Genomic DNA, 23,293 nt, shown 5'->3' with positions numbered 1-23,293 from the left:
AAAACACAAAACCCAGAACCCAAAACACGGAAGGGTGGTTTTGGCAAAACCAATCCAGAACCAAAACAGGAAGAAAGATCCAGATCCAAAACCAAAATCCGAAAAGTGGCCGGTGCACATCCCCGGAAGATGGATGAAATTCTGCAGCTAAAATGGGAATTTCGGAAGAACCATAATGCTTCAGTGGCTGAAGTAGAGGAGAAGGTAGAGGAATGGGTTTCATGGTTGAACCCAGCGAAGTGGTTCTCAGGTCTAGGGGAGTGGGTCCAGGAAATGATCGCAAGCATAGGTAAACTCCTGATCCTTATACTGGTTGTCATCATAGTAATTGGCATATGCGTCAAGTGTGTTCCTAATGTATTGAAGAGTGGAAAATGTAAAAATAAGGTAAATTGGAAGAGCAAAATTATGATGGTGGTTTGTAGTGCCCATATGAATACTGAGGTAAATGTAGAACTGCATTACAACCCTGAACTAGGAAACACCATCATATAATGTATTATATTTAGAAATGCGTAAAATGTATTATTAAAATGTTATTTTTCTCTCATTTTAACATCTTAAATGATGTAAGTCTCTATTCCCCTTCAAAACTTCCTTTGTAGGACTGGTGCATCCCCACATCTTTCCCATGATCTCCCAAGATCCGCGGTGTGCGTATAATGGTAGTTTTATGTTCCCTCCTAGAGTCCCATTATAGATGGATTGAAACCAACTCGTGCCATCCCAGAAAAATAACATTAAAATAATACTCCATATGCAAGCCTAACATTAATTTTAAAATCAGAGTATGATAGCATGTTGTTTACTATCAAAGGGTGGACTGTCGAAGCTGGTTTAGTGACTGAGACAGAATCAGTGTAAAATTAGCTTGGAGTGATGCCATCTTGCGAATGGCAACCAGACTCCATCTTAAAAATAAGAATCTGCAAGACGTCATTTTGTGACTGATCTCCCAGCGCCATATTAAGTTACAACTCACGAGCTAAGTACAGATGGCAATGTTTCTGGTACTTGGGACAACCTTGCATAGAAAAAATACCAAACAACTAGAAAAACAGCTTTCTGAGAAAAGTAATTAGAAAAGACAATACACCAGGAACTTTTGGTGTTTTTGCATGTAAATGGAGAGACCCCACATGTGGACAGGTGCAGCTGTGGCAATTGTAATATGGCCCAGACACTTGAATTTGACTGAATGAACAATGGTAAGAAATCTGCATGAAAAGAACTGTTTAAACTCACTGTCAGACAATATGGCACCAGCAATCGGCTGGGGGTCTCCATCCTGTTTGAGAGTGAATCTCATTACTAATAACATATTGCATTGCAGTTTAAAAATGTTAGTAAGGAATGATATATATATATATATATATGTGTATATATATATACATATATAATCCATCATAAATAGAATCACATGCATAAACACCGCACATTAAGCACAGTTGCGCTGTTAACATAACGCACATTAGTGAATGCATAAGATCCTGCATGAAAATGCTGTTTATTAGCTTAGTGCACATGCATCTGCCCCAAGTTAAATAGCGTCTTTTCTCAAACCCTGAATACTTACACACTGCACATTCACATAAAAGGATCCATAGCTTTAAAGCATAAGATTCAAGTTTTATTCATTTGTTACAAATGCTGTGAACAAAGGTTATTTGGTATCTTAGGCTTAATACATGATAAGTAAACCGTGTTTGGTGTTATACTGATCTGCACTTTCTCAACAGCTTCCCGGTTTCATCGGTGTGAAGATCGCAACATGCATTCTCAACTTATGGACCATAGAAAGTTAAAGCACCAAAATGTACTTTGTAAAATTAACAGTCTAGATTTGCATGCAGGGGGAAAATGGAGACAATGGCTGTTGGAGGCTGGTCTGTGTCTATTTGAATCAACCTGTTAAATATCCTGTAACAGGTGCACCCGCACTGGGAACCAATGAAACCATGCCAAACTTTTCTATTGTATAGTCTATTTCTGTAACGGTATATATATGTGGGTTCTGACCCCAATCTGGAGTCTTCATGCTGATGCTGTTGATGGAGTTTTCTTATGGATGCCGGAAACTGGTCCCAGTGCGTGTGCGTATGTATAACTGTATCTTTGGTCTGTATAATTTCTTTGCGCTAAATTGTACTTAGATCACAGCGTGTAACTAACTGTACTTTACTTGAATAATACTTTGTGCTTTGGAAACACATGTTCAAGGTCTGAAGGCACTTATTTATTGTATGACTGCATACGCAAATAGCGTCAAAAACCTAGAAGGTTTATAGGCAGGATTCAGTAGAGGTTTATAGGCAGGATTCTGTAGAGGTTATAGGCAGGAGCGTGTAGAGGTTTAAATTCAATATCCTTATATATATATATATATATATATATATATATTCCATAGACAAAAAACCTTACGGTTTCACATGTCTCATTAAGGCTGCTTTGACATGATCTGAAAATTCACAAAACCAATTGATTTTCTGCCACTCAAACTTCAAAAAGCAATGAAATTACAATCTTTGTAATTTCTGAAACCTTAATGGACGTGTACCTTGCCCAATACAGATATGGTATGCCATCACACCCTGTGTTTAACGGCAGATTCAGCACTCTCACAGAATGAGATTGCTGTCACTCAGAAAATGGTGGAGCTGCTGATTCACAGAATTGTGTGCTCATTGGAATACACACATGCAGCGCGGCGGCCAGTAAGCTCTTTTGCGCGGCCGCCACACATCCAGGTCTTCCCGTCGTCTTCATTCTTCACCTAATCTCTCCAGCTCCCCGGCCGACGGACTGAATGGACGGTGCTCCCAGCTGAGCAGGCGGTACGATGACGTTGCCAGCCGTGATTGGATCGCGGCGGCCATTTTAAATTTCAAAAATGGCGCTGAGGCACCATTTTTGAAAAGGGCACACTCGGTTCTCACCATTGAATTCAATGGTGAGAACTGCTCATTGGCTGAGAGGCGGAAGGCTCGCCTCTCTCAGCCAATAAGCGCTCCACATCAGGATTTCTGTACTGAAATCCCGGGCGGAGCTGTCATTTGTGCAACTCCAGGTATCTCCATTTTTTATTTTTTTTGCCAAGACCCTGGACTGTGTGCAGAGGACCTGATCCATGCATAGGAGGAGGTGAGTATGGAATTTTTTTTCACAGGTAATCCATTGGATAGTCTACTGGAGAAGAGGACAGATTGGCTTCAGGGATACATAGGTGAGAATGTGAGATAGTGTGTATGCATGTGTGAGTACTTGTGTGTGTGCATGTATGTTTTAGTAACATATTTTTCTACGGTGTGTGTGTGGTGCCCGGAGGAGGGGGACCCCTTTATTGGGGCGGTCCCCAACTCCCCAGGGATACCTGGCCTGGGCTGACTAGTGGTCAGGGGTGATGCTGCGGCTGGGGGACCCAGTGAAAGGGCTCCCCTGGCTGTGGCATCACCCCCCCGCTAGACGGAGTCTGGTGCTGGTTTTGGGCAATAAAGGGGAGCCCTATACATTTTTCCCTGCTGTATTTCCAGAACCAGGACTGGCTCAGAGCCTTGTGCTGGTTGCGCTAAATATGGGGGACCCCTATGTCATTTGTCCCCCATATTTTGGCAACCAAGCCAGGTTCTCAAAAGCCTGGTGCTGGTTGTGCTTAATACAGGGGACCCCTAAGTCATTTGTCCCCCGTATTTAGCACAACAAATACTGGGGCTCCAAAGCATGGGACTGGTTGTTTTCTGGGGGGTGGGGCCACACAATTTTTTTTTTAAACACAGGCAGCCAGTCATGGTTGTGCTTAAATGCAGGGAACAAATGACATAGGGTTCCCCCATATTTAAGCACAACCAGCACCGGGCTAGTCAGAACCAGCCCTGGTTGCCAAAATACGGGGTACAAATGATGTAGGGGTCCCCTCTAAGTTAAGCAAACAGCACTGGGCTCTGATCCGGTCCTGGTTCTGGAAATACATGGGAAAAAATAAATAGGGTCCCTCTGTATTCTCCAGGACCAGCACCAGACTATTTCTAATGGGTGGCTGATGCCACAGCCAGGGGAGTCCTTTCACCGGGCCCCCAAGCCACAGCATCAACCCTGACCACTAGTCAGTCCAGGCCAGAGATCCCTGAGGAGCTGAGGACCCCCCCAATAAAGGGGTCCCCCTCCTCAGGGAATCCCGAGCCCAGGCTGATAGCCCGAGGCTATCCGTAGCACCCCTGGCGGTGGGTGCTGGGTTCATTTTGTTGTGTGGTGCATTTTAAAGAATATTTTATTTGCAGGTGAACTATAGGTCCCAGCATGCCTCCCTGCATGCTGGTACTTGGAAAACCACAAGTACCAGCATGCTGGGCATTAGGGCCCACTGCCACCTGTAGCCCACCTGTAAAAAAAAATATTAAAATAACACAACACACTTTAATATTGTAATATTTTATTTTACAGGTCTTCACCTGGGGGACGGCGGCCTTTAAGCTCTTTTGCATGGCCGCCGCCACCCCAGGACTTAGGCATCTTCACCTGGCAGCCACCAACCCGCCAGGGCTTTGACGGCTTCACCTAGTGGGCGGCAGCCTGTGATAGCTCTTTATTGTGACCGCCACCCACTAGGACTTCCGGTGTCTTTGCCCGGCGGGCCCCAACCCGCCAGAACTTCGGTGTTTTCGCCTGGTGGGCGCCAACCCGCCATGGCTTCGGCCTCTTCACCTCGTGGGCGGCAGCCTGTGTCAGCTCTTTTGCATGGCCACCACCCACTAGGACTTATGGTGTCTTTGCCCCGCGGGCGCCAACCCGCCAGGGCTTCGGCGTCTTCACCTGGCGGGTGCCCACCAGGGCTTCAGCGTCTTCGCCTGGCTGGCGCCCACCCGCCAGGTCTTCTGGCTTTTTCACCTAGTGGGAAGCAGCCTATGTCAGCTCTTTCGCATGGCCACCACCCACTAGGACTTCCGGTGTCTTCGCCAGGCGGGCGCCAACCCACCAGAGCTTCGGCGTCTTTGTCTGGTGGGCGCCAACCCACAAGGGCTTCAGCGTCTTTGCCTGATGGGTGCCCACCCACCAGGGCTTTTGGCATCTTCACCTGGGGGGTGGCTGCCACATTCCCAGGGCTTCTATGGTCCTCTGCAGGTGCCGCCGCCTCCAATGATGTCACAAGTTGTGATTGGCTCGCGGTGGCCATCTTTGAAAATCAAAGATTGCCGCTGCGAGCCAATCATGGCTCGCGACGTCATGGGCGGTGGCAGCTGCGGGACCGGCACCTGTTTGGGTGTTGGCGGCGGGCCTGGATCCGAGAGGATCTAGTCCCCGCCAGCCATTCTGCCATGTACGGCAGCGGCGCCCATTATAAAATTCAAAGATGGCCACTGTGAGCCGTGATTGGCTAGCGGCGGCCATCTTTGAAATTCAAAAATGGCGCAGAGGCGCCATTTTTGAAATGGGCGCCGATGTCGTATTTGGCATAATGCCTGGCGGGGTCAGAATCCTCTCAGGTCCAGGCCTGCCACCAATGCCCTCACCGCCGCTGGACCCTCCTCCACCGCCAACACCCTCGCCCCCACAGACACCCGGTTCCCCCCCAACAACCGCTACCCGACGCCCGCCGCTGAAGTCCCCACCACCATATCCGTATCCCCGCCGCTGCTTTGCCTGCTACCGCCCACAAACGACGACCATCTTGCTGCACCCAAGTGAAGCCACTATGACTACACCTGCTGGAAGCTCCTACTGCGGCTGCGCAACAAGTTGAAAAGTCCTATCTTGATAATGGCGCATTCTTGAGGTAATAGTTTAAAAACTGTCACTTTCTAATTTACATGAACCCCAAAAGCACATACCCTGGCACAATACCTAATAAAACAAACCCCAAGTCTAAATTCCACCCCTACCCTGAGTTGTGCCTTCCCAAAAATCCTCCATAGACGATAGCAGAAAAGTTGTCCTAATTGAGAATGTCAGAAAAATGTGACAGTTGGAGATTTAGATTACCCCCAAATCCTAATTTTTTTATGTTTTTGCCATGAAATTTGGCATGCAGCATCGAGCAACAGTTCTACCCAGCCATGCCAAATTTCAGATCCGTACCTCCTGTAGCTTTTGAGGTATAGCCCCTTGAACACCCCACCCCCCCCTTCAGAATTCTCTATGGAGAAATCCATTTTTTTGGATGCAGCCTTAATATAAAGGCATGACTGTGCCCTTATAATTTATTGAAGATCAGAACCAGGGGCTGGCTGGCAACTTTAAGCCTGGGGGGCAAACACAAGCATATGGCCCTTGATTTTCTACCAAATAACTGCGACGGAAAAAATAGCATAATACATTTCTCAGAGGCATGGTATATCTAATGTGGGTGTGGTTTATATAGCCATAGAAAATACTTGTTATATCAAAGAGCTATAAACAAATACATAACCTACCAGTACCATCTGATAAAACAGAAACTATACTAGTTTTCTCTCTTCTGTACAGAGATCATAGCAGTGACCTCTATAGAATAATTAGACATAACACCAGATCCACAATCCGGCCACCTCTCCTTGCTCATTAAATATCTGCCCCCTTTTAAATTAGACCCCAGGATAACACACACACATACACTTCCCTCATTAAACATAATACACTAGATTAAACACACACACTTAAAAATAATGCCACAGATACCCTCTCATTAGGCATCTTACCCAAAATAAGACTCCCCTTTTATTAAAACTCATGGACCAAACCTATTCTCCTACCCTCATTGCAAATAGTGCAAGCAGGCTGCTACTACTATGAACTGAATACAGTCTATTTGATTAATCAAATCACGGAGTGCCGCTGTGTTTGTTACACTGGATATCTATCCACTATAGATTCAGAGGTCCTACATTCCCACGGGTCAGAGGAGTGCCCAGCTATGTGACTATTGTGTGTGTGTGTATATATATATATATATATATATAGTATAACAGCATAGGCTCGGCACTCGTCCACCGGTGATAAGCAAGGGTGCCCTCCGCAACAATATAAGATACCAGCACACAAAGGCAGCGGCACTCCAAAAACCTCAAGTAAACTTGAGGTTTATATGACCCAGCTTTGTGTGCTGGTATATATATATATATATATATATATATATATAATATATATATATAGTAGAGATGGTATTATATTCAACTTTTTGATTTATATCAAAATCTTCGTCAAAATAACCCTGACGAAGGTTTTGATATAAAGCGACACATTGAATATAGGTGGTCATGTGTGACCTCAATATTGCCTATTAACTGAGAGTATTGCCATCTTTGCTTTAACTATATATTAATTTGTGGAGTGCACCGGTGAGGCTGCTTTTTGTATCCTGGAGTGGCGAGTTCTCCTGTTTGTTTATATACTGTATATCTCTCTCACTCTCTCTCTATATACATAAAACTACCTAGGTACCTCCTCTAAGAATGGAAAACATTCAAGTGTGTGAATCTATAAATACAGAAATGGACAGGATCAGCACTCTTTGGATTTCATGAAAAGGAAATATTATAAAAAGCTGACACCAACTGTTTTTTTATATATCCTTGTCATGAAATCCAGTGAGTGCACATCATGTTTCTTCTTTGACTATAGTTGCCCACGCTAGTATGTTAAACATTGCATATAATAAATGCCCCCCCACCCCTTCCCCTATATATATTTCATAATTTTGTACCCTATACACCCCTTCCCTTATATATATTATATAACACTGTATACCCCTTTTATATATTTGGTGCTAATCTCTCACACCACATCCCCTCCTTACCCTTATATATTTTATATCTATAATCTTCCTTCACTTCTATATTTTATACTCACCACCTCCCATTTCTTAAATGTTTTTTTGACCATCACCCCCCTATATATTTTAAGTACTCGTTTAACTTACATTTTGCTGAGGGAGGATTGTCAAAGATGACAAGTTCTCTGCACAACAGTGGACATTTTTTCTTCCACAAGCAGGACTCAGGAGGTGGATCGATAAAGGAGGAAGCCAGGGACTTGCGCTCCACCCTGACTCGTCGCATAGGGGTCACAGAATAGAGGGAGAAGGTGATTGGGTAGGAGAACTTGGTGGGTGGGGATCACTTGATGCCTGAGCCCGGAGCTAGCATCGGAGCAAAGCAAAAGCCATGGGAGGAGCTGCTGCTGCAGTTAGGTATGCGCAGCAGCCCTCCCGCGGCCATTGATTGTACCTTAGGTACAAATTCAGCGGCCCCTTACCGCTTCCCGATTGGAGCTCAGATGAGCTGCCATCGCGGTAGACATCATTAAGCCTGGCAGCAGCATGAGCCAGTTCACAGGGGGGGAGCATGTGACAGGTGGCCGGTGCACAGAGAGAAGAAGCTCCCCGGCCGCTCTGACTGTATGAATAATAAAATGGAGCTGTCGGGGAGCATATCCTCTCTGTCTCCCGGCCACCGGGCGTGATGCGGTGTGCAGCTGCAGCCAGCCGGCGGCCCCTAACTTTAAAATTGGAGCGGCCCGGGGGGCATGTGTCACCCTGCCCCCCGGCCCAACCCGCCACTGATCAGAACCGCAACTCTGGTCTGTTCGGATTAACTCTGGAGATAAGGGACATAAGGGACATGCTAGAAAAAAAGGGGCGTGGTCTCATGGGGAAGGGGCATAACAAATATGCAGCCTCATTTACTAATGAGTTTTATCATCAAAACGAGTGAGAAATTTCACTGTGTATGATAAATGGTGCTCCAGCCAATCAGCTCCCAATTGTCAACTGTTAGAAAAATGACAGTCGGGAGCTGATTGGCTGGAGCACCATTTATCATACACAGTGAAATTTATCACACGTTTTGGTGATAAAACTCATTAGTAAATGGGGGCCCTGATTTGTCTTCTACAATAGTGAAGGGGTACCAATCTCTTTGTACACTGTTATCCAGGTGTCAGTGCCAAATACAGTGTCAATGGCTGCAGTGATGATACACAGTAATTATGCAGTATGACTCACCAGCTCTAGATGTAGGAGAGCGCTGTTTAAGCTGCACCTGCAGCAGGATTTGTCCATCAGAACAGCCCTACACGAGCCTGGAGCTGGCAGTGTAGATTACAGACTGAAGGTATAGAAAGATTGCTGCTAGTAGCATATATGCAGCAAATAGCAGCGGGATGGAGTCCTGGGTATCACAGTACTTTAAAATGTGTGCATTAAATAAAGGAGGATGTGACTGAAGGTGCTTGGGGAGGTGGCCACATGGAGAGGGAGTCAGCCAGGCCAGGAGATGCTGGGGATCAAAGAAGAGGAAGCTACAATTGCGACTGATAATAAACAGAAAATGCTAGAAGACAGATAGATAATGACTTATTATTTTTGTTACTACATTTTCCTAACAGCCTTTGCTCAATTTCACAGTCACACTCACCAGCCAGGGTGGTTCCATTAAGTTCACAGGATTTCTCATTCAGGCACGTTCAGGCAGCTCTACCACCCCTGTGGGCTTCTTCAAAATCAGTGACACGAATGCGCAGACCTTGACTTGTACTTCTACTGCTGTAAGTATAATTATTTTTCCTATGAAAATCTTAAATAAAAACAAATTTTAATAAAGGTGTGACTTCACCCACCTACACCAGCATGAAAATGGAATAAAATAAATATTATTACAAATCTTAGGAGACCCATGCTGCTTATCTGGTTTGGCGTACAGTATACGTAATGCTGCTATCTGTGATAATGGGGAAGAGAATTCCTAGCCTCTAGAAAATGTTACAGTGTGTTTTTCCAAAGAGTTAAGGTATAAATGATGTTCGTTAGCTTGTTACTAAGGTACAATTGGATGGCTCATATCAGTTTTCGAAGGTTTATATACTCAGAAAATAAAACAAAACATAAATCACAAGATTATATTTAGATATTTCTTCAACACATTTTTTGTTCTTAAAAAAAAGATGTGACATACAGACTAGCTACAATAGCATACACAGTTGCAACCTGTATGTAGTGAATCACACTAATACGCACATACAGTAGACTGAGAGATAGCTACTGTATATTAGTTTATTAGCATATCTGTAGGTTGCCGCAATGGTCGCAAAGTATATATATATATATATATATATATATATATGTATATATATAATATCCAGAGAGGTCCTGCACTCACATCTAGTAAGGAAACTTCGCGGTGCTATCCAAGGACCCATAAGGCCCCGTAAATAGTTGACAAGATTCCAGAAGGAGGGAAGCACTCGCCAATTCAAATATTAATTGTTTGTCTTTTATTAATGACTGTAGTTCCTCATATATGAATGAATATAGCCATAGGTCTAGTTGACGTTTCGTTCCCTGATCGAACCTTTCTCAAGACTTGAGTAAATGGCTTAATAAGTTAACCACATTCTTAACAATGTTTTAAATATGTGGATAAAGAAAAAACACAAAAGACAATGTCTGCCAGGCTCCCAAAAGAAAAACATATAAGATTATTGCAAATGTGACTATGACCATGTATAGACACCTATATATACAGTGCACACATATATATCAAAGTAAATTATGCTGATTTAGCCGGTAGTCTAATGCTACTTGCAAAATTCATATTGGGGAGACTATATGTAGAACATGGTCCATAACCACAAAAGGACCAACTACAGTGTATGAAACAAGTCAAACATCTATACACTAAATGAGCCAGATTTTATACCTTAGAGCATGATCCAAATGTCCTAATATCCCATGAAGAAATGCAGACATCCCATGACAAAAAATACCTAGAAATACAGAGTGTATACCACCAGTCACCATCACAGTACGCATACAGGTAACATGTACCAGGAAAAACAAGCAAGAGTCTAAATTCTAAATGAACCACATAGTACCTTAGAGCATGATATAAAATGCTGACATCACATAAAGACATGCCAGTATCCCATGACCAAAATTATCTGAAAATACAGAGTGCATACCACTAGTCACCATCAAAGTAACGCATACAAATAGCATGTATCAGGAAAAGAAGTATCAGTCAAACCTGTTAGGGCATCGATCCTTAATATGAATCCCATGCTCTATTATTCACCATACGATCACGGAACCTTCTAGACGTTAGGCCTACATAATAGAGCCCACATGGGCAGGGGCGCCGAGAGGGGGGGGGCGGGTACTAACTACCCGGGCCCAGCCATGTCAGGGGCCCGGTCTGCATCATGTTACCTGTATGCGTACTGTGATGGTGACACAATGGTTATTCATATTGCTGGATGGTACAAATGTTAATCCCTTACTCAATAGATCGATCGATTTATTGAGTAAGGGATTAACATTTGCACCATCCAGCAATATGAATAAATTCCAGACATTCATTGATCTTAATAAATTTGTGAGGAATTTGACTCTTAAAAGACATTTTTTTTAAAAAGATGATGCGATAATTAGAAATTTCAGTGAAAATACATCAAAATCAGGACTTAAGGGTAAGTCAAAATACTACCCATTGGAATGAAAAGGTAATCATTTGAATGTATTTTATGAATTGGTCAAAAAGGATCTATGTGATGTGGACCCACAACCAATGATTAAGTGCAATCTAAAGAATAAAGAAAAAGAAGCACTTAAGAATCTGCAAAGGAATCATGATATTGTTATCAAGCAAGCTGATAAAGGGGGGAGATTGGTCATTATGGACCGATCATACTACACTCAAGAATCCCATAGACTCCTAGGAGATACTAACTCATATAGCCTGCTTTTAAGTGATCCTATGGAGAATTATATAGAAGAATTAAGAACATTATTGGTATATGGTTTACGCAATGGTATCCTAACTAAGGATGAATTCCAATATCTTCTTGTCACCAATCCCACCACCCCCATTTTTTATTTTCTCCTGAAAATACATAAATCTATGATTAATCCACCCGGGAGACCAATTATCGCAGGAATAGATTCACTAACGTCACACTTATCTGAGTATGTGGACAATTTTTTGCACAAGTATGTGCAGGACCTACAATCTTACCTTAAAGATACTACAAATATATTACAGATTCTAGAGAAGTTAGAGTGGAAGGATTCCTATATTTGGGCGAAAATAGACGTACAATCCCTGTATACATGCATTGAGCATCAAAAGGGGATCAATGTATGTAGGGAATTTCTTGAGATGGATCCATCAATAAGTAACATACACAAAGATTTTTTATGTGATATTATGGCTTTTATTCTAAACCACAATTATTTTAAGTTTTTAGATAAATTTTATCAACAGATTTGTGGTACTGCAATGGGGACCATTTTTTCACCAAGCTTCACGAACTTATTTATGGGATGTTGGGAAAAGGAATATGTTTACAACAACAACCCATTCAAGAAGAATATCATATTATATAAACGATATATTGATGACATTTTATTAATATGGGAAGGACCCAAAGAGAGTTTTAATTCGTTTTTAAATCATATTGCTAAAAATAATATGAATCTGAAATTTACATCGTGCATAAATGAAGTCTCCATAGAATTTTTAGATTTGATTTTAATAGGAGAAGGGAAAAAGATTCATACAAAGAACTTTGTAAAAAAGGTAGACACTAACAGTTACCTTCATTACAAAAGCGGTCATCTCAGAAAGTGGAAAGAGAACATTTCTTATTCAACATTTCATAGAATTAAGAGGAACTGCAGCGAACCAACCATATGTGAGGAACATACAACTCTACAGCACCAGGTTTACTGAAAAAGACTATCCAACTAGAGTTCTAACTGAAGCTGCTGCCAAGACTCGATCACTAGAGAGACATGACCTACTGGTATATAAAGAAAAAAATACCAATGAGGAAACAAATATCATTCCCTTCATTACCACGTTCAATGCTCATGAGAACAAAATTAGAAATACTCTCACCAAACACTGGAAAATTCTAATGATGGATCCGGTTCTAAAAGAAGCTCTCCCAAAGAAACCTCCTATTGTTTTTAGAAAAGCAAAAAACCTGAAACATATACTTGCACCAAGTATGTTAAAGAATACCATCCTTCCAAAACATAATACATTTCATATCTGCCCAGGATGCTATAAGTGTGGCAAATGTATTGTCTGTAAATATTTAAACAGACAAAGGAGAACTTTGTATAATTCTTCAAATAACAAAGAATATAAAATTAAGCATCATCTTAACTGCAATTCCACATCAGTTATTTATCTTTTAGAGTGCACATGCGGCATTAAGTATGTAGGCAAGACTAAACGACCACTTAAATTGAGGATACAGGAACACATCTGGAATATCAGAAATAAAGTTGAGGGACACACGGTTTTAAGGCATTTTTTACAGCATCATAACTCTAATCCTGACGATCTTACTTTCAAGGCCATTGAACATGTACAAACTGGAGAAAGAGGAGGAGATCTGGCGAATAAACTATCTAGACGAGAAATGTACTGGATCTTTGAACTTGATACCTTGCCCCACGAGGCTTTAATGATAGCTACGAGATAGCCCCTTTTTTGTGATCAATGTAGAGGGTAATTTCAAAGTCTCATAGTTATCTACAGTCATACCTCGTTATAAGTACCCAATCTCATCTGATCTTGGAAGCTAAGCAACATTGGGCCTGGCTAGTACCTGGATGGGGGATCTCTGGGGAATACCAGGTACTGTAGTCCCAGATTGAGACTAAAAAATATTCCGTCATGATCTGAACAATTTTTGACCAAGAACGCCTTATGAAATGAATTTCATTTGACAACCTCGTTGCCAATTTGATGAATTTGAAGACGACTCAGGATCAGAAGGACCAATCGATATCATCTATATGGATTAACTTGAAGGATTCGAATAAAGACCTTTTATGTTGGATTTCATTACAAAAATCCTCCTCCAGAGATCTCACTATTCGATGTGGAAAATATGTACCAATAGATGTTTTATATACAAAATACAGCGAGACATCTCCCGTGAAAATCGCATGTTTGAAAGCTTAAATAGCCGTAATGTCGATATAAATGGAGTATCAAGATGTCTGCCGTCTGAAATCAAATAAAGTGTAGCAACATGGCCGCTAACGACATGACAACATCTACACATATGGGCAGAAGTAAACGCAGCCGGGCGGAAATGACACAGCGGACACCAGGTGATGATCCACCACAGATGAGTGGTGAAACAGGAGTGCATGGGCGGAAGTGACGCGAGAGGCTGCATCAAGCAGGGCGGAAGTGACAAAGCAGACATCACGTGATGACCAGGTTTACTCTGCAAATAACACCGAAAAATTAGTTCTAGCATCTAAAATCATATACTGTGGAAGCGATTTACTTACATAAATGAACTTTACCTTGGCTATGAATTAGTCACGATGTTTGAATGACTTTTTTATTACTGAAAACCGGAAGTGGTCATAATTAATTCTAAGCACCTCCCATCATCCTGATTTAAAGGGTATATATATCAGGTCCCTGACAGGAGTGTTACATCCCTTGAAGAAGTCCACCATATGGACGAAACGTGTTGGATACTCCTGGTTCCAGCCTTACATGAACTTACCTATTTGTGATCCAGATAAGCCCTCCATTCTTTATCCCTACCCATATAATTTTTAATTTTTATTTGCATTTCTTTATTTTTAGATTAAATTAATTATTGTACTGCCCTATATGTTAGGGTCAGCTGTTATTTGCAATAAATTACTCTTTTTTAATTATATTTATATTTGTCATTCATATAATACTATATGCACTTTATAACACTTTGATATCATATTTACTTGCGTTTATTGCACACACTATCTCAGTCTTGCGTACTTGCACATTATTTATTTATTTATTCTAATGATTCATGTAGCACCTTATCAAAGTATTTATTAGCACATTGGTCGCTTTTTTATCAGCTTCACTTTCCCCATTTTACTTTTTAACAAATCACCATTGTTATCACATTGCTGTAGAGCTGACACCTATACCATTAGGGAGTGCTTTTATCTTTGGTGCATTATATTTATCTCCCTGTAATTTTATATGAGTTTTGAATATTGATTTTATATATATTTTTAGAAAGTAAAGTGTTCTTTTAGTTCACTTGGCGTTGTAGTCTATTATATATACACTATATATATATATATATATATATATATATATATATATATATGAATTATATATATATATATATATATATATAAATTATATATATATATTTGCTATTTGCTTTAAAAATGCATTACTTAACATTTTACTGTGCCCCCTCCCTTCATGCACTGCCACAGTTTTAGCACATCCTAACAGCACAACTGTGGCAGAGCATGCTGGGATGTGGATGACCATAGCAACTTTTTTCCACACATTGCTTACTCATGTTATATAGTATATAACTATTCTCACATTAATATTATGTGCAAATTGGAATTACAGAGCTCAGTGAGTCACACATCAAATAATGCAAAGACCAGCATACAGATGACATGGGTGGCACCAAACTCCAACATTGCAGATATTCAGATCAGGTAATATATTCTTATCATCATCATCATCATCTTGGTTACTCCTAAATCCTTGTGGCCTTGGAATTAATTGGTCTTGTAACTAAAGGTCAAGGCATACAGAGAATGGACTAAAGGCCTGATTCATCATAGATCGCTGTTACGATCACAGCTTCATAATCGCACGCAGCTCTGCTGTGAAAATATGCTAATGATTGCAATCACAATGCTGTCACACTACCAGCATAAAGATGCCCACTGCCTTCCACTACCGCTATCTTACGTCTGTAATACTTTGCATTTCTTCACAAACATCGGTAACATCGAGTACCATCGGTCCCTCACGCCGTATTACAGCAGGCCTGACCTTTCTCAGAAATTGCTAACCTCATTGTATGCAGTGAGTACACAGGCTATGTATGCAATCTCAGTGGCTAATTTATGCACGCCCATGCAACAGCGTTCAAACGGACAGACACGTCTTCGTTTCTCTGACCACCCCCCCGTCACCACCCCCAAACGTTCACTGCCTGTCAATCACTCTGCGATGGCTCTGAGTGGTCTCCATCTCAGTGCAGCCTTCACGCACATGCACTGCGATGCATACGCATGCGCAGTACACAACAATCGGCCATCTGAGTACGCTTTTGCAATAGCAATCCATGATGAATCAGGCCCTAAGTCCATATAGAAGTCAGAATGTGACTATCCAGATAAATGTTTAATATCCAGGCAGAACTAGAACTATAACAAGATAAGCACAAGTATCATTGTTTCAAAGGTAACTGCACCTATCATGGGTGGTGTAGAATGAGGTTGTCTGCTCTCTAAAAGTCAGATAGTCATTTACAGCACCATAGCAGGATGGCAATGTGCTCTGTGCTGCACTGCCGCCCCTCTCCCCTCCCGTCCCCTCCTCTCCGTAAGCGCCTACCTTTACACCCGCCCGACGGATGGAGGGAGTGGATCTGTGTGAGCCTCCTTGCACTCCAGGAGGTCTCTTCCTGCAGACCTCCGGAGCCAGCCAGGTAGCGGCCGGTGACCTTGCAGGATTGCGCCCTGTGCGGAGGCACCGGCCGCACAACCCTTCCTACGGCCCTCGTCATTTATATGGGTTTATTCATAAAGAATACTTCTTTATCATTGATTATTTTCATATAACTTTGCATCATATTTTTGCAATATTTTACCATTTTCCATGTAATTCACTGTCCTACTGCAAAGTGCTGCTACAGGTTAGATGGATTCAGACTGGTAAAGTTAATGTACAAACAGCACAAATACAGTATGTCTCTGGGACTGAAATCAACCATGGGAGCCGAGACTGAACTCCAATGCCCAGACTGGATTACAAAAGTTCTGTGGTAATTGAGTGCTCTTTCCCTCTGCAGCAGCAGCCCTTCCACTGGTATGACTACCACATACCCTGCTTGCTGGCCACTGAAGGGAAGCAACCTGATAAGGTCTTGCTAGGCTCAAGGAGAAGGATTATTGAGCATCCAGTTCATCCCTCCACAAGCAATGGGTACAGCAGCAGCAACATCGAGCTAGGGGCAGCGAGGAGGCACCACAGTAATTACACCTGTGTATCATGGACAGGGGGTGGACTGAGAGAGCTGGGGGCAGTAGGGAGTGATCAGTCTGATGTGACCCAGCATATGCCAAGTCACTTCATAAACATAGACAGAGCTGCAGCAGTGAGAGAGCGACAGGGGAGAGGACAGAATGGAGGCATTAGGGACTCAGCACTGCAGTCTGTGCATATCCCAGTCACATGAGGAGCAGATTATTTTGTCTGTCAATTTTTCCCTTGGGCACCTATGATTGTCCGGCTTTAGAGAAGGGGGTGGAGAGAGCAGGAAGATGCAGGCTTCCCCGCTCTTCACCCTCAGTAGGCCCATTACGCCGTCCTGAGACAGTGATTTTGTTTTTAGAAACGAAATGGAAAGCTGAGTTTTCCGTGGTTCTATGAATATGGGGAAGTGATCCTGACACAGAGCTGGGGCGCCGCTGGAGAAATCTGAATTTCTCCACGGTAACCCCATCTGTGAATAGGAGGAAGTAGTGAAAAGCCCTGATATCACATGTTAGCAGCTGTGATAGCTGTAATATGGTAATGCAGCAGGAGGTATCACGCCTCCTGCATGCATTATTTATCCAAGCTGCATCCTTGGGCACAGCATCGGCTCATCTGCATGTCCATTGGCAGTCTAATTGACCATGGGGTCACTCCAGCTATTCCAGATGCTCAAAAGAGGCCTCACCAGTCCCACTCAATGGAGATGATACGTCTCCGTTTTGGGAAACTGAGGCCGTCGCCGCCCCTCCCAGCCCTGAAACAGCAGCAGAATCACTGACAGTCTGATGATGAATGCATACCTCCTAACATTTGAGGAGCTCCACTCAGGACATCCGCGCACCAAAGGCGTGCGCGTCCCCGAAAAGGGGGGTGGTCTACGCTGAAAGCCCCGTTTACATCAGAAAGGGGTATGCCCAGCATCTCGGAGATGCTGGGCTGCCCCCGGCTACCCCCGTACTGTGAATAGATACTGTGCGCAGGCACACAGCATCTATTCTCGCTCTGCATACACGCTGCTCTGCTATGCAGAGCAGCAGTGTATGCTTCCCCCAACTTCCCCCCCACCACGGGACACTGGGGCCCCCGGGGGGGACAGCTGGCCAGTCCCAATAAAAGGGACTGTCCCGCTGAATGCGGGACAGTTGGGAGGTATGCGAATTTGCAGATTCCCTACCATCGGGAATCTGCTTTCAGCACTGCTGAATTAGGTTCCTAGAGTGGCAATTCTCTATACCCCGATTCACCACAGTACCCTGATTGCACTGCACTACATGTCCGGGTACTACATCTTTGGATATTGTCTACAATGGTTATTATTTTCTGACTGCACTGTCCCAAGTATTCCTGCAGCCTAAGATATACAGTATGGAGGGATTCCATCCTTATAAAGAAATAAAACAAACAATATATAAGCATATGACACTGGGTAGATTTTTTGGAAACCATACCGTGGAAATTGCAAAACATACTGTAATACTTTAATGCAGGGTGGGGAACCTTTTTTCTGCTGAGGGCCATTTTGATTTATAAAATATTACTTGTGGGGCCGGTGGAGGCCACGACCCCTCCGTGTGATGTGACACGGGGGCAGGGCCACAAACACCGGTGATTACAACAATGCCCAGAGCATCCTGAGGATGCTCCATGGAGCTGTAAGGTCAGCGTTGTGACTGTCTGAAGCTTCCTAAGGATATTCCAGGTGGCATTGCTGCATAGATTCTGGCTGCAGGGTAGTAGCCAGTTGAGGCTAGCAGAATAAAGCTCCAAGGGCCTGACCAAATGATTCTGGGGGCCTTATATGGCCTCAGGTTCCCCACCCCTGCTTTATTGGATACCATAATCATATATAGAAACAGACATGCAAATACATATTCTTTTTTTTAATGTTTATGTAATCCTGGTTAAGGGTTAAAGTCCATATAATATTGAGAAGTACAGTATGTATACGAGGTTTTATATATATATATATATATATATATATATATACGGATGGTGCAGCACTCCATGCACTTAATAATAGTCTAAGACGACGACATAATAGGTCAGCAACGTTTCAGTGCTTTTATTGTCGAACTGTCATCAGGCTTAACATTATACAAAACAAACAGAACTTAAATACAAACTACTTACCGCCACGTGTATACCGTGTCCAGGAAGCTGGACACCGCGTCCCACTCGGGCGCGCATATATGTTATGACATTATCGTACACGATGTGTCATTAGTGACAACCCAGCACAATAGTAACAGTACAAAAACATAAAACATTATCAATAACATACACATCATCGTTAATTCCTATAGGATATAGTGAACAATCAAAAACGCACAAATACAATCAGAAAAAGATTGAGAGCACTACAACATAGTAACTCAACTAATCGCCACAGTACTAATAATTAATGACTAAGGGCATTATGTCCAATATACTGTAAAGCGTAGTATTACCTAGATGACCCTCAAATGCATGAGTATAGCTCAGCAATGATAGAATATAATAATTATAATTACGATAATACATAGTCAAAGCAAGGCTTAATTTACTCAAATTCGCTAGGGCTGGTATGTTCTAAATAACATTTAACTTGTCAAACGAATAATACTTTAATATAAGGTATGTCTGGTCATACTAAGCACTCACGATGGCATTATGCCATCAAAGTGATAACCTACAGCAAACCTCCACCCAAAGACCATAAACAAAGGTGACAGCAACAATCACAAAGTTATGCAAAGTAATGGAATCCTGTATGTTCATTAATTCCCTTTGGAGCAAGGGTCCCTAAACGATATATCCATTTACTTTCAGCATGTAATAGTTTCAAACCTCGATTACCACCATGAATAGACAGGGGAACATGATCAATCATTCTATAGCGGAGTGATGCTAGAGAATGGTGGGCATTATAGAAGTGTCTGGCGACAGGTTGGTCGCTATTACCGGTATTCAAAGCACTTCTAATTGCAGATCTGTGATCTGCCATACGCTCCTTAAAGGAACGTTCGGTCTTACCTATATATGACAGCCCAGAAGGACAAAGGATCTGGTACATCACGAATTTAGAAGAGCATGTTAATCTATAACCAATATGGTATACCTTACCCGAATGGGGATTAAAAAGCCACAGGTGGTAAAGGAACTTCTGTAACACCCGTTCTTACCTTTAAGGAAATTACCTGTAGGTGTCTCTTTAGCGCTAGTAATGACTGTCTTAACAAAACAGTCTCTGGGGTCCACCAGAGGACGTGGCAGAAGACCACCGCAGGGGCGCAAACCCAAGTTAACAACTTATCAAATTATGAACTATCAACCCTGGAGACCCAAATTCTATCTATAGGATTATCGTTGTACCTACTAATTCCTTTGACTACTTTCAGTGGTCAGTCGAAAAACATAGGTTACATCGGCAACTTAGACGTAAAGAATTCTTCAACAAGTCCCCCATACAATCAGTAGCCACAGCCCCAATACCATCGGCCTTAAAAAAATTTATACCTAAATCGTCTTTTGATCCCCCTTCAGTAAATGCTTCTATTAAAACTTTTATGCGACTACTCGATCAAGAAATTGATTCTCACCTTAAAATGAATACACCCATCAGAAGAAACTTTAGTAGTCTTGAACATCAGACCCTGAAAAAGCTGGCTGATAATAAAGACCTGGTATTCCGATCAGCTGATAAAGGGGCTGCATTGGTCGTATTAAACACTACAGATTATTTAATAGAAATACAATGGCAGTTAAGTGATAACACCACATATCGTGCTTTGGATGGCAATCCCACCAATATCTTCAAAAAATCTCTTACTGCTATATTACAACAAGCAGTGGATAACCACTCAATTCCCAGTAATCTTATGGAAGTATTGATACCTGCATATCCAATGGTACCTATAATGTACACTACCCCGAAAGTGCACAAATCTTTACAAAATCCCCCAGGATGACCTATAATCATAGCCACCAACTCATTGTACCAACTGGTGGCTGTTTATTTGGACAGCTTGTTTCAACCTTGTATTCTTCCTCACCCACGATATCTATTGGACACTACCTCGCTGCTACGACAGTTAAAAGCCCTACCTACATTGGAAGACAATATTTGGCTGTGAAGCATAGATGTAGCCAATCTATACATGATGATCCCACATAATATGGGTTTGAGTATTATTCAACAATTTTTGAAATTTCACCCCCAGTACAAAGGCCCATGTTTATATTTGGTTATATCTTTATTAACTGAAATCCTTACCAAAAATGTTTCCCTTTTTGATGGGAAATTTTACCTCCAGTGTGTTGGCTGTGTGATGGGGTGCAGTTTGGCCCCATCGTACGCCAAAATTTTTTTATTTTTGAGGTTGAACGGGAAATATTTTTTGAAGATATGGGTATAGCTAACAATATCGTGTATTATACACGTTTTATTGATGATATCTTGATCTTTTGTAGAGGTAGTAAGGAGTCTTTTGAAAAAGTAATCAATGATCATAATAGCAGGAACCATTCTATAAAATTAACATATACTATTAGTGATAATATGGTTAATTTTTTAGATGTTCCAATTTCAATTCAAAGCAGCTGTATTGAAACATCACTTTACTCAAAGCCTACTGATCATAACAACCTCCTACATAATCGTAGCTTCCATCCAGATCCCCTAAAGAGAGGGCTCCCCTATTCACAACTGTCCATATAAAAAGAATTACATCAGACCCCCAAGTAGCGGAGACCCAAATGAACTCCATGATTAATAAATTCTTTGAGAGAGGATATAGTTGGGAATCCCTTATGGAGGCTAAACGTATAGTGTTGGATTTAGACAGAGATGTATTATTAACCATAGGTCCCAAGCGGCTCTCAACACCATTGTTCCCATGGGTTATGCAGTATAACCCAGTGAGCAAAGCTATTAACCATACAGCCAAGAAACTATGGCCATTGGTACAAACTGACGGTGATTTGGGCTTACAAGATACTAAACTAATAGTTAGCTATAAGCGAGGTCGGAACCTCAGAGACCGTTTGGTTAAGACAGTCATTACTAGTGCTAAAGAGACACCTACAGGTAATTTCTTAAAAGGTAAGAACGGGTGTTACAGATGTTCCTGTACCACCTGTGGCTTTTTGATCTCAGGTGATACTTTTCACCACCCCCAGTTGGGTAAGGTATACCATATTGGTTATAGATTAACATGCTCTTTTAAATTCGTGGTGTACCAGATCCTTTGTCCTTCAGGGCTGTCATATATAGGTTAGACCAAACGTTCCTTTAAGGAGCATATGGCAGATCACAGATCTGCAATTAGAAGTGCTTTGAATACCGGTAAAAGCGACCAACCTGTCGCCAGACACTTCTATAATGCCCACCATTTTCTAGCATCACTCCACTATAGAATGATCGATCATGTTCCCCTGCCTATCCGTGGTGGTAATTGAGGTTCGAAACTATTACAGGCTGAAAGTAAATGGATATATCGTTTAGGGACCCTTGCTACCAAAGGACTTAATGAACATACAGGATTCCATTACTTTACATAACTTTGTGATTGTTGCTGTGACCTTTGTTTATGGTCTTTGGGTGGAGGTTTGCTGTAGGTTATCACTTTGATGGCATAATGCCATCGTGAGTGCTTCGTATGACCAGAAGTACCTTATATTAAAGTGTTTTATCATGAAGTGCTATTAAAGCACTGCAATCCTGTCATAGATCCATCTGGGAGACACTGTCCCAGATATTGTCACAGCTGACATTGTCCTAGTGTGACAATATCTGGGACAATGTCTCCCAGATAGATCTATGAAAGGATTGCAGTGCTTTAATAGCACTTCATGATAATGATGGTGTCTCCTTCATGTAATTGGGGGGTGTGTCCATGTGTGAGGCCTCTGGTACTTATAGGCCCATTTGGCCAGCTGGTAGGGCTTGCTACTTTTACACTCTGGGCGGTGGTGATCTGGTCTTGACAAAGGGCCCTGTGTGGCCCGAAACATCGGCTTTTGAAAGTGTTGTCCTGATGATGTGAGTTATTAAATGTGTTTGCCTACATTATGAAGACTGGTGAGTGCTCTCTCTGTTCATTGAATATATTTTGGCTGCCTGTGAATGGATTCTGCTGCGTAACCTGAGATCTGCACCCCAGCACTTTGACTGTCTACAACTTGTGAGTGCAATTCTGATCTTGGATTTATATATATATATATATATATATTTGTGTGTGTATATATGTACTGTATGTAGTCACAATTCATGAAGTAAAATGTATATGTGTGTCATGTATTTA

The 23,293-nt window shown here is 42.1% G+C and overlaps 1 protein-coding gene and 1 pseudogene across 3 annotated transcripts in view; both read left to right on the top strand.

The window, feature by feature from the left end:
* LOC148540745 (ferric reductase 1-like) overlaps positions 1-23,293 on the top strand; it is a 218,109-nt gene that overhangs the window by 159,299 nt on the left and 35,517 nt on the right. For all 3 annotated transcript variants that reach the window (XM_088481538.1, XM_088481552.1, XM_088481545.1), the window contains 2 exons: positions 9,374-9,513; positions 15,366-15,457. In XM_088481538.1, the coding sequence (XP_088337664.1) occupies positions 9,374-9,513; positions 15,366-15,457 (232 nt within the window). The remainder of the gene's footprint in view (positions 1-9,373; positions 9,514-15,365; positions 15,458-23,293) is intronic.
* Positions 13,507-13,625, top strand: LOC148540746 (5S ribosomal RNA; annotated as a pseudogene).

Source organism: Taudactylus pleione, unplaced genomic scaffold (assembly GCF_031769625.1).
Source record: "Taudactylus pleione unplaced genomic scaffold, aTauple2 ptg000017l, whole genome shotgun sequence".
NCBI classification, from domain to species: Eukaryota; Metazoa; Chordata; class Amphibia; order Anura; family Myobatrachidae; genus Taudactylus; species Taudactylus pleione.
This window is presented reverse-complemented; position numbering and strand designations above follow the sequence as displayed.